Here is a 12715-nt window from a genome sequence, read left to right as displayed (position 1 = left end):
CTCATATTTATTATATATCATTTCTTTATACTGACTCATTTAGGTCCCACAACCATCCAAGTAAGTCACTGTTCTTATCATCCCCATTTTGCAGATGAGTAAACAGAGAGGATGCATCAGTTGCCTAATGTCACACAGCCAATAAGCAACAGCATGGGGAGTCTGACCTAAGAGTCCCTTCTCTGAAGCACTATGCTACAGTGACCAATGTACCCCCAGAGTATGGTCTTTGGCCCCAAAAGTCATCTCCTTTACCACGGCTTAGCCTCACAGCCGGGGCAGTGATGTTTCCACTCTGACAGATCAGGCTGAAGAGCCAGCAAACCTTGCATGTGGGTTATGTTGGTAGAATGGGGCCAGCGGTGAAGATACTGTGTGGGTCAGGGCAATTGGGTTCAGAGCCTGGGCTCCGCCTCACCTCCCTGAGTCGTCTTCTTTATGGGTTGGGTACCCAAGTGACAGAGCAAAAGGCAGTGTGCTCTGGAGATTGGGAAGAGCAGCACAGGGGGGTCAGTCTGGCTCAACCTGAGGGGCTGTTTCTCGGGGCCTCCAGATTAGAGAACATAGAGAGGAGCTGGCCACTGGGGTCAGAGGCTTCCTCAGAGGGGTCACTCCAGAGCCCCTCAGAAGGAAGGCAGGGCAGAAAGACCATACATTCCGACATGAGAACCGGAGCCCAGAGAGGGCATCACAAGGCTGCATGGAAGCCCAGGGCTCTCCCTGAGTCTGGGGCTGCCCAGCACATCAGGCTGGCTTGCAGGGCTCATCCCAGCATGTGGCACAGGTGGGTACCGGAAGGACCTCAGGAAAGGAGCGCACATGGCCAGCTTGTCTGCAGCTGGCAGCAGACTATGAGCCACTTACAATGCGACCACAGCTCTCTCTCGGCCCCCCGCCCGCCACACAATGTCTGCGAGGGCCAGGGTAAGACAGCGGGTCCGGTGGGCATCTGAAGGCTGCAGCCCCCTGTGGACGAGAAAAGGAAGGCATTTATACCCATGTGGACACGGGCTCAGATGATACAGCTCTGCTTAGTGCGATTAGGCAGCACCCTCTGCAGATGGCTTGTCCTTTCCCTTGCCCACAGCGGGGCCACCTGCAGCCCAGGAGCTTCAAGGCAAAGCCCAGGGAGGAGTCGTCTCCACAGCTGAGGGTCAAAGAAGGTGCCTTCAGTGGGGGGCCCCAGGTAGGGCTGGAGAAGGAGGCGGCAGAGGTAAGGGCCCACAAGAGCAAAGGGGGCTCTGCAGGCTTGATGGGGCCCAGAATTGTGTGTGAGAAGGGGCCATGAGTTCTGACAGGGGCCACGAGACCCAGCCAGCAGTGCTCAGGAATGCCTGCCATCTCAGGACCCTGCCCAGGCCCTGGCCATGCCCACCTCCAAGCCCCTGGAGACAACAGCATATACAGGCAGGTGCTCTTCACTCCTAGGGCCAAGGTGACAGCAGCCTCACTTGCTGGACACTTAGACATAGGATGTGGGGATGAGTGACAGGACGGATTCAAGGATGAGCTCTGTGTTTTGAGTGGGCACATGGTGGTGCCACCAGGTGAAATAAGGACAATGTGGCTGGGAAGAGGTAGCTGGAGATAGAAGATAATGAGTTGCACTTCAGACTTTCTGAGTTTGAGATGCACTTGGAACTTTGGATAAGGCTGTCAGACACGTAGAAAGCCCAAGAAAGTGGCTGGGGCTGGGCATAGATTTTCCAGAGAGAGAGAATGAGGAATGGCAGAGGCAGTGGTCAAGGGTGGAACCCCATGGAACTCTAAGGAATCAGGGGAGGCAGAGGAGGAAGAGTCAGAGGGCTAGGGGCGGAATGAGGAGAGAGTGCCATGTCACAGTCTTAGGAGCAAAAGAGTTTTAAGTGGACATGCAGTCAGCTGTATCAAACATGGCAGAGGCCTCTCCATAATAAAAATGGTCACTAAGAGGTCCCTGGTGCCTGAACGGAATGAGAGGGATGGGAAACAGCCAAATATGCATATTTCTTTCCATTTCCCATTCCCAGGACTCCTTCAAGCTGTATTTCTAGACTTCTCTTGGATTCCATGAATTTTTAAAAAACTCATACAGAAGCTAGCTCGTCTCTCCCTAACAAATAAAAGGAGTTGATAAAGACCCTGCTAGAGGTCAAAGGAATACAGAGGAGGGGGTTCCCTGACATCAGTTACCAAATAATTCCTGAGCTCCATGCTGAGCGGCACTGGGGAGACAATGACACTGAAGTTTTTCCCTCCTCTCCAGGTCAGAAGAGAAACCAGGAGGCCAGGACCCAGCCCATCACAGTGGGCAGCATGTGGCCCGGTGCCTGGGACACACAGCCAGTGACCCACACCCAGGCTGCTGCGGTCCAATTACTTTAAGAGTTGACAGAATACAGCGGCCCCTCAGTTTCCTCATTCGCAAACTGGCAATGACCTCTGCACCTCCCTCATAGCGTTAAACGAGATGTTTGTAAGGTCCATGGCCCAGTGCCTGGCACATGGTGACCATTCAGTCAGCGGTGCCTATCACTATTGTCCTTATGAAAACATCAAGTCCCCACTTGGGCCATGACAAGGGGAAAGTGGATTTCCAACATCTAATATGAAAATGACACCAAGCCTCTGACACTGGAAATCCTTCAAATCCAATGAGACAAGTAACAAGCACTCAAGCACTTAACAAAACAAAACATCAACTGCCTGACACTTCTTTGGCCTCAGGAAGCCCATCGTGTTTCTCGGAGGAAACAGTTACCAAGCATTCACCGAACCGGACGCCCCAGCTGCTGGGAGTGCTGGCCCGGGTCACAGTTCATTATGAAAACAACGATGAGAAAACACTGCTCTAGGTATCAGGAGAGCCCATGCCAAGTACTAAGGGGGCCCTGGAAAGCAGAGCTTATCGGAAAAAGGAGAAAGGACTGGACTCGGAACCCACAACGTGACTCCATCACCGCCACTGCTCCTCCTTCATGCCCTGCTCTCATACAAATGATGGCCATGTACCATCAACTGCACATCCTGAGTACCTCATGCCCACCCTCCCCCTGCCGTGTGGCCCAGGCCAGGGTGCTCTGCCCTTAGCTCAGATGTTACAGCCAGTGCCCCACCAGCATTTTGCGCAATCTCGCCCCCGTGTCCAATCACCATTGTACACATACACGGGGTGGGGTGGGAGCGTGTCTTCCTACAACACAGGTGTGACCAGTGCTCCCCAACATGGATAGATGTTATACAAAATCATGCCTGGAGTGTTCTTTCTGCCTAGAACACATCTATGTTGGCAAAGTTCCATAACTGGAAGTAAGGAGACCCCTTTCAAACACTTCTACACTAACTTACTGAAGCAGGTAATTCTCAGTTGGAAGCTTCTCAGTGTAGCAACAAGTAAGATTTTAAAAGCCAACATTGGCCAGGTGCAGTGGTGATTCATGTCTGTAATCCCAGCACTTTGGGAGTACCCGGGTAGGAGGATCGCTTGAGGCCAGGAGTTTGAGAACAGCCTGGGCAACATAGTGGGACTCCATCTAGAAAAAGTTTTTAAAAAATCAGCCAGGTTTGGTGGCACGTGCAGTCCCAGCTACTCAGGAGGCTGAGGCAGGAGGATCACTTGGGTCCAGGAGTCGGAGGCTGAAGTAGGCCATGATCATACCACTGCATCCCAGCCCTGTCTCTAAAAAAAAAAAAAGAAATGAGGTTTGAAAAGCCAACGTATATAGAGTATCGTGTGCCAGACTGTTATAAGCTCTTTCCATGTATTATTTCAACAAATTGTTAAAACAACCCTATGAGGGAGGTACTATTATATCCTCTTCTTAAAATGGGAAAACTAAGTCATGGAGATAGAGTGACTTATCCAGATCACATAGTAAAAACTGGAAAAAATAAACATTGAAGAAGGAAGGAGAGCTTGGGCAAGTAGAACCAACTGTCTGGGCACCTGGTTTCAGGAACCAGCCTCCCTTTGCCTTTGACCCTGTCTTTTCGGCACCATGTAATACAATCAAGAGATCTTGCTCTTGGGTGAGGCCTGTCCCCTGGTCCTACAGGCTCTGCTTACAGCTCCTCTGATCCACCATGTCTCCAAGAACAAGTCCTTACTCTTTTCTTTGGCTTCCAGTTAGTAACTCTGCCAGTCTCTCTATTCTTCCCTGGACCTTCTCTGTCTTTGTCTTTTGAGACAGTTTCCTAGAAAACTCAGTGGAGTTGGAAAAAGTACAGTGGTCAGACAGTTAAGGGGCCTGGGCTGGATTTCTGGCTCACAGGTTCTGGGGAAACTTTTGCCTTCCCTGGCCTTTGTTTCTCCGCCCACCTATAAATGCAGGCACTGGGTCAGATGCCCCAAAACATCATTCCAACCCTGCCATTCTGTCATTTAACCCAGGAGTCCCCCATCTCCAGGCGACAGACTGGCACTGGTCTGTGGCCTGTTAGGAACCAGGCAACACAGCAGGAGGTGAGAAGCAGGCGAGCCAGTGAAGCTTTGCTCTGCCTGCTGTCAGATCAGCAGTGGCATTAGACTCTCATGGGGGCAGGAACCCTACTGTTAACTGTGCATGCAAGGGATCTAGGTGGCGCACTCCTTATGAGAATTTAACGATAAATGCAATGCGCTTGAATCATACGGAAACCATCCCACCTCCACCTCCAGTCCATGGAGAAACTGTCTTCACAAAACCAGTCCCTGGTGCCAAAAAGGCTGGGTACCCCTGATTTAACCCACCTTAGATTAACCAGGGCTGTATGTGCCTGCATAAGAACCTGCACCCACAGATGACAACAGGGTAAGGAGGCACGCGTCTGAATCACCCAGACCCTTACCAGCTAGCACAGCAGAAACCCGGGTGACAAACAGGTTCACATTTCCTGATCAGTCGGACTCCTCCCAGGAGGCTGGCACCTGACCAGGCTCTCAAACCAAGAGAAGTTTCTTTAAGAGTCAAATTCCTCACAGGAGAAGTGCAGGAAAAAGACATTTAGCTAGAGATAGGGGAAATAAATTATCTTGAGGGAATAATACATCCTGCTTTTATCTAAATTACCCAAGTGTTTCAGATGAAAGATGTTTCTACCCTAACCTTCTCAAAATAGCCTCACCTGTCCCCTATGACGTACCCATGGGGCCATGTAGAGTCTATAGACAATCTGGCAGAGAGCCCTCTCTGCCCCCTCTCAGGGTCAAAAGCTGCAACAGTGCGTAGAAAGACTGGCCTGGGGCTGCAGGACCATGGATTCTGCTACCAGTGTCCACAGAGGCCTTGGGCAAGCACCCCTCCTTCTCTGGGCCTCGAATTCCCCAATTGCAGAGGGGAAGTGGAAGTGAGAGGAGGACTTCCTGGACTCCCCGACTCTCAGATCTGCACGCGCCTCTGAGGACTGTTCCTGGCCTGTGGCTCTCTCCAGGCTTTCAAAGGGATAAAGAGCTCTTCATCTCTTTCTCTGAGCTGAGCCAGCACAGCACCTTCTCAAGTGGAAAAACACCAAGTCCTGCCGCCCAGCTCCGTCCTTCCCTACTGAGGAGAGGCCGGCTGCCGGCCTGATGGAATGAGTCTTAATGAAGCCAGACAGTCCTGCAGAAAAAACACCACCACTGCCAAGATGCCTTTTTTTCAGCATGACTTCCCTGGAGGGTACGATCCCATCCTCCGTCAGCTTTCACAAAACCATTTCCCCATCAGTGCTGCGGGGCAACATCTGAGGTGGGGCCGCCAAGGCCCAGGGAGACCCTGCACACAGGCAAGAAAGTACAGGGACTGCCTCTGGACCCACAGGGCATGAGCTCCCCAGGACCCCAGGGCAATGGCAGCTGATGGCAGGTCTCATGATGTTCCTGAAGAGAACAGAGGAGCCTGCCCTTTTTTTTTTTTTTCTTTTAAGCTGGATCATGTCTAAAATCCTAGAATTTCAGAGTCAAAAGGGAGTGCTAAAGCCTCACACCGAACCATGCAACATGGCTTTTGAAGGAACATCAATAACACAATCAATCAATGTGAAAACTATGTAAGTCAATGAAACCAAGGAGCTGGGAACTGAGAGAGGTTCCTATCCATATGGCCCAGTGTTTCCCTTTGCTCGCATGGGGCAGGGCTCTGTGGGGGTTAACACCCACCCACATGGCAAGGACAACCTTCTGCAGCCTCTGACCTACAGGTCCTTTGCAAAGCAGTGACATGGACTCCACCTCCCTTCTCTTCTTTTCTCCAGGCCCCAGACAGCAGGCCCTCGCTCCCTGGTCTTCCCCGACTTTGCCTGATGGAACCCCTAACCTGTCCTCAGGAGGGTTCTTCCTCCCCAACCCCTACCTACCTGCGACCCAAGGCAGGATCAGGGCAGGAGAGTGGAAGGAGACTGGGGTGGAAGGGCTGGGGAGGACCTGATACCCAGGGCCCACCACCAGGAGGAGGCGAGTCCTTGCTGGATATCTCCCTGCAACACCTCTCTCTGAGTCCCCTGAGACTTTTTCAGCAAGCTCTGTAACTGAGCCAGGCTCCCCACTCCTCCCTCTCGGCTGAGTCTGAAGAATGTTCTCTGAGGACTGCTAGGTCTGTGGGAGTAGGAAGTCAGACTGCTTCACTCCACCCGCATAGCACAGCACCACTGTTATGGTGGCAGCAGGCAGTGGCGGCTGCTAGGCGGTGGGCTACAAGCGGCACCCAGAATTGCAGGGCTCCAAACAAACGTGAGGTGACTCCCACACCATGAATCCTTCCAGGCTTGCTGGAGAAGGCAGTCCTGGCCAGCAGGCCATGCTCTCCTGGCTGCCTGGCACAGACCTCCTCTGGTCCAGCCAGGCAGGATCCCCAGCACAGTTCAGCTCCTTAGCACCTGGCACACCCCTACACATGACAATTCCCAACAGGCCAGCAGCTCCTTCTTCCCTCTTCCTCTGCCCGCCCCCAGGGCCCCAGGACCCACTGGGCTTCACCATCCTTGGCCTGCAGCTAGAAGGTGCCTGCCTGGCCGGCAATGACAGACAGAAACCTCACTCCTCCAGCTTAGCAGATTTCTTTCTACCCAGAACTCCCCCGGAATCCCAACCTGGATGACTTTTGCCTTCTAAGGCCTGGCTTCCCTCACTGGTATGGAGAGCAGAGCTCGGTTCCCATGGATGTGGCCTGGGGGATACAAAGGCTCTCACATCCCTTTAGTGGGGTGGGGGTGGAGCAACAAAAACCAAGTCTCCCTTGTGCCCTGAGCAGACAGCCTTCCGGGAACGTACTTAAATGCCTTATCCTGACTGTTGGCAAACCATCTGCAAGTTCCCCTAGAAGCCCAAGTGAAGTTCAAAAGCAACTCTGAAGGAGCACTGGGCCGAAATGAGTTGAGAGACAATCTCCTCCAAGGCCAAGGCTTGATTCAACAGCTGGCGGCACCCTAGGCCCTTATGGCAGCCTGGCGCTGACCTGCCACTACCCCAGGTCCCACCCTGCCCCTCCAAATCCTGCCCTAACCACCCTCAGCAACTCCCTGCTCCTCTCCCTGCCCACAGGACTTTGGCCACATCTTGTTCTCTTTACCGGAATACCATTCCGCTACCCCTCCCTGTTTGGCTAACTCACTCATTTGTCCATGTGTTCACTCAACAAAAATTCTGAGGGCCTCTTCTGTGGACCAGGCACAGGGCTGGATGCCAGGGACCGGGCTGTGAACTAGCTCAGGAGGGTCCCTGTTCTCCTGGGGCTTGTGTGCTGGAGTGGGGTGGGCCATAGGTGGTGGCAGATGTGGACAGGTAACCACATCGATGAACACGAACACCAACTGGCAGTGGAGTTATGAGAGGCAGGGCCTGGGTTTCTCTTAATGGGGGAGGTTTGAGGAGGCCTCCACAAAGATGTGGCCTCTGTGCAATGTGAGGACCCAGCAGGCACAGCGACTGAGCACAGAACCTAAGGGCCCAGGAAGGAGTTTGAGAATATTTGCCAGGAGGGGAAAAAAAATTGAGGGGAAATGAGAGTGTGCAAGGATGTGCATGAAGGGGAGTCACGGGTTCTGTCCATCCTTCATATCTCCATAAAAGGAAAATGTCACTCCACCAGGAAGCCCACCCTTCGTGTCCAGGTGAACCTTAGCATCCTGCATGTCCCCTGTAACCCCCTGTCCCTGTCTGGCTCTCCTGTTCAATCGAAGGTACCATGAGGGCACCTGTATTTGTCTTGTTCAGCCCCATATCCCTGCTAAGGACCTGGTAAGCACACTCTACACATTTTTTTCAGTGCAAGGAAGGAAGGTAGGTAGATAGGTTGGCAGGTGGGTGCATATGTGCTCAGTATCCCTGCACCCTCTGAGGGCAGCCAGCGGTTCTCACTTAGCAAAGTTCCACCCAATCAGGAACATTCCTGAGCCTACAGGACTGTGTTGACCCCACCAGGGAGACAGCTGATGGCAGGGTCTCTGCCCATGACATTCAAACCTCCCAGCCCTTTGTGGGGCTGAACTTCGAGAGCAGGAAGTGGGGCATGATCCTGTACAGACAAGAGCCACTAAGGATGGACCTGAGAGCAAAGGGGAGAGGAAGCAGAGAGAAGAACAAAGACAGGTGAGATCTTGCCACGGAGGTGTTACGCTGCTGTACTTCTGATGAGCATCTTTGGTTTGAGAGGAAACACCTTGATTATTACTGTGCAAAACCACTGGAAAAATTACAAGATGCCAAGCATGAAAAGCCACCTTCACTTTACCCTATCTAAGGCAAAATCATCCATGCTGTTGAAATGTGTTGCACTGGAGGACCAAGCTTGGCTGGATGGCTCTCCCAGTGAACAGTGTCTTTCCCAGGAATACATGGGGAATGGGCCTTGCTGTCTGGGTAACACCTAGGCTTTTTAAAAAAGGTTCTCAAACGCTTATTTCAAAGAGCAAGTACCTTTCAATAAAGTTCAGGAACTGGCAAGATTAAGCTATGGTTTTAAAATCCATTTAATTATTAATATAACTTCAGGAGAATGGGGGTAGCTGCTGGGCAAGAGCAGAGGATTCTTCTGGAATACTAGAAATACTTAATCTAAGCTATGTGTTTATGGGCGTGATTCACTGAGCAGAACACATATAGTATAACTATTCTGTACACATTATATTTTAACTAAAAAATTTTTTTAACAAAAGGCCAATTACCAGAAGTTCTGTAGCTCTGAGAGTGACTTGGTATAAGCTGGTAACCCAGCCTGCAGGGAGGGAGAGAGGCAGGTCGCCTCCTTACGGAGGCCTCACCTCCAGCCCCACGAGGGCTCTGCCAACCCTTTCATCTTGACAACAACGATGGTATGGGATTGCAGTTTTCTATCTGCCTCTCAACCTCATGGAGCATTTCTGGAGAGGAGAGAACTCATCACATTCTCCCCTGTATCACTTGTGCCTGCACAGAGATGTTCTAGGAATGTGTGCTAAATGAATGAGAATGAGGTGCCCATGTGCAAACACTTTATGCGTGAAACAGAAACTGAACGGCTGCAGGGAGTGGAAGCGATGATCTGTGGGGTGGCCTGGAATGTGCGGTTATGAATGTTGGCAGAGGGGAGACAGCGTGGGGAAGGAGGGGAGGCCTGGACTCAGTCAAAAGGTCAGCAGACAACCTGGTGAGTGGAAGTGATTCGGGCAGCTTGCCATCTGAGGAGGGAAAACTGGTTTCACTGTCATTCCTGAAGCCCCTTCCCAGGTACAGCACCACTGATGAACCCTCCCCACTTTTAGAAACAAACGCACACAAGTCCCCTTAACACTGGTCTGTGCAGGCCTTGTCAGCTAGGTGTCATTTTCCTTTCCTGACCTGCAAAAGACAGGAAATATCAGGGAACACACATGCTTCCTTGCTTGTTTTTTCTGGACACTCTGGAGAAGACCTGGGAAAAGAAGATATTGCCAAAATGAGCACCGACTTACCGAGCACAGTCGGCTTTGCTATCTCCTTCAAACAGGAGTTTCTGTAGGACACAGCCTTGGACAGCCGCCAGGACTCCACAAGGACCACCCTGCAAAGAACGACACCATTGCTGCCAGTGAGAACTGGCCTGGGACAGAGTTCTTGGTTCCACCCAAACCTACTCCAGAACTTAAGTGATAGAGAGTACAGGGTCCTGCCTTCTGCAAAGAAGGGTCTCTGAGGTGGCAACTGCTTGTACAACACATTGACCTTGGGTCACAGAGTGGGAGTGACAAGGCCCAGTGTCCATTCCTAGAGGAAGGGGCCAGTTGGTAGTCTGTCATGGGAGGAAAGTGACTCTTCATAACCAGTCAGCTGTGAAGCCAGGGACATCACCATAGGTTTTCCGTCATCTAGGGAAATGTTTCTGTGTCTATGGGTTGAGGGTGTTAATTTTCTACCCAGCCTTCAAAGCCCATCCTAAAGGGCTCCTCCTCCAAGAAGCCTTTCCTGACCATCTCAGCTGGCAGTGAGCCCCTTCGACATCCTATGCTTAGGTGAACCCTGCACTCTCTTCTGCCCAGCTTGTGGCCTGCTTCAGCACTGCATTAGGTGTATCTTTGTCCTTTCCCATGCTGTAGTGCAGAGGCTCCTTGAGGAGCTCATCTCTGAAGGCATCACGGGGCTTAGCACAGGACCTGGCTCCTGGGACACATTGGCAAAGGCTGGTGGGACTGAACAACACAAACAGACCCCACCCAAGTTTAAAGATGGTCCAAGCGGCAGGCTGGGGTGTTCATAAAGACCAGCAGAGCTTGGCCATGAGGGGGAGGGACAGAAGCTGGTGGTCCTGGGGCTCAACCTCAGGCAATATGAGGCAGGGGAGGTTTCTGGGGCCTAAGAAACTGAACCTGACCAAGCTGCCCTGCTCATCTGCTGATTCCTAATCCTGGGTTTAGCTTATCTTCTGCCCATGAGTATAATGTGGGAACTGTGTATTAAGCCATGTTCTTTTTTTTTTTTTTTTTTTTTTTTTTTTTTTTTTTTTTTTTTTTTGAGACGGAGTTTCGCTCTTGTTGCCCAGGCTGGAGTGCAATGGCACGATCTCGGCTCACCGCAACCTCCGCCTCCTGGGTTCAGGCAATTCTCCTGCCTCAGCCTCCTTAGTAGCTGGGATTACAGGCATGCGCCGCCATGCCCAGCTGATTTTTTTTTTGTATTTTTAGTAGAGACGGGGTTTCACTATGTTGACCAGGATGGTCTCGATCTCTCGACCTCGTGATCCACCCGCCTCGGCCTCCCAAAGTGCTGGGATTACAGGCGTGAGCCACCGCGCCCGGCCAAGCCATGTTCTAAGCCTGCAACCGTTGACTGCCGCTGGCCCAGCTTCTATTACATCCTCTTCTTTAAGCACTTGCTCCACACACTTGATCCCACTGCCTCTTCCTGCAGCCCCTGGACTTTCATACCGCCTCCCCTTCATTCACACTGCCAGCTGCCCAGAGTGCCCTTTCTCCAGCTCTACCTGCAAAATCCTGTCAATCTCTCAATGATGAGCCTAAAAAGGCCCCTCCAATGGCCCCAAGAAGACTTAAGGCCTCCTCGCGCTCTCTCCTGCCGAGGATGACAGCACCTGCACCACTCACAGCAAGTGCTCCTTAAATCTATGTTCAATTTGAACATCTCCAAAGCAGAGGGTCTTGTTCCCCAGCAATCACTCCACCAGCCTGCACTAAGTGACAACCCAGCACATGTGGGGCTGGCTGGCTGGCCCAGAATGGCACAGCTAATGCTCACAGGATTAACCAAAACCGGGAGGCACCCCCACCCCTATGTGTGATGGCCCAGCAGAAAGGTCCCAAGGAAACTTAGGAGCGACCTGCCTTGTTCTGCACAATGCCGTATTTTAACGAGGCTACATTACTAAAGGAAAAACTCTGAAGTTTCCATTCTTCATTGAAACAGCAAAAGGTGGAACCAAACAGAAGGGTCTTTATCTCCTATAAAAAGAAGAGAGAGTTTTACTGGTTGTTTTAAAAGCAAACAACAATACGGTGTTCAGTATGCATATTGCTGCAGAAGTTTTTATTGAATTCCAGCAGGGAAGTCCATTTTCCAGCATGGTTAGTCTCTTTATTTTTCAAGCTCACTCTTCTTATATTTGAGGAAAGAGAAACTCAATCCTGAGGGTCTTACCTCTGGAACATCTTTAAACCAAGCCAGCCCATGCTCACATGGGCCAAAATCTTTGTAAGCTCCTTGCAGAGGCCTTGAGAAACAAAATTTTAGCTTTGAAAGGGATCTTGGAGGTCCTCTGATCCTCCACAGGCAAGACTAGAGGGTTTTCAAACTCAGCCTCACATTAGAACCATCCAGGACATAAAGTTCTTAAAAATCATCTTGATGTTCAGAAAGCACACTAGCCAATTAAACCCCAGTTGGTGAGACTCCAGTATCAGTAGTTTTAAGATCCCCCCAGGTGATTCCACAGTACACCAGGTTTGAGAACCAGTGCTCTAGTGCAGGGTTAGTAAACTGTGACCCCACAGGCCAAATCTGCCCCCACCACCTGTTTGTAAATAAAGTTCTACTGGTACATAGCAAAGCCCATTTGATTCCATAGCATCTATGGCTGGGTTCATACCACGACAGCAAAGTTGAATAGGTGCAGCAGAGATTACATGGCCAGCAAAGCCAAAAATACACTATTGAGCCCTTTACAGAAAACACCTCCCAACTCCTGCTCTGGTATGACTCTCTACCATGTGTAAGAACCTCCTCTAATGCTACCCATGAGTGGTCCCCCAGGAACTCTGCTTGAACCAACCCAACCATCCAGTGAAGGGGTTCCCACCACCTCTCAAGGTAGCCCCT

At 51.3% G+C, this 12715-nt stretch overlaps 1 protein-coding gene across 3 annotated transcripts in view; it reads right to left on the bottom strand.

Moving 5' to 3' along the window:
- Positions 1 to 12715, bottom strand: part of MINDY4 (MINDY lysine 48 deubiquitinase 4) — a 127746-nt gene that overhangs the window by 40144 nt on the left and 74887 nt on the right. For all 3 annotated transcript variants that reach the window (XM_017527107.2, XM_037737943.1, XM_037737944.1), the window contains 3 exons: positions 11725 to 11841; positions 9862 to 9950; positions 865 to 966 (listed from right to left, as the gene is read on the bottom strand). In XM_017527107.2, the coding sequence (XP_017382596.1) occupies positions 865 to 966; positions 9862 to 9950; positions 11725 to 11841 (308 nt within the window). The remainder of the gene's footprint in view (positions 1 to 864; positions 967 to 9861; positions 9951 to 11724; positions 11842 to 12715) is intronic.

This window comes from Cebus imitator, unplaced genomic scaffold (assembly GCF_001604975.1).
Source record: "Cebus imitator isolate Cc_AM_T3 unplaced genomic scaffold, Cebus_imitator-1.0 Scaffold45, whole genome shotgun sequence".
NCBI lineage: Eukaryota > Metazoa > Chordata > Mammalia > Primates > Cebidae > Cebus > Cebus imitator.
Note: the sequence above shows the minus strand (reverse complement) of the source record. Positions and strands in the feature narration are given on the sequence as shown.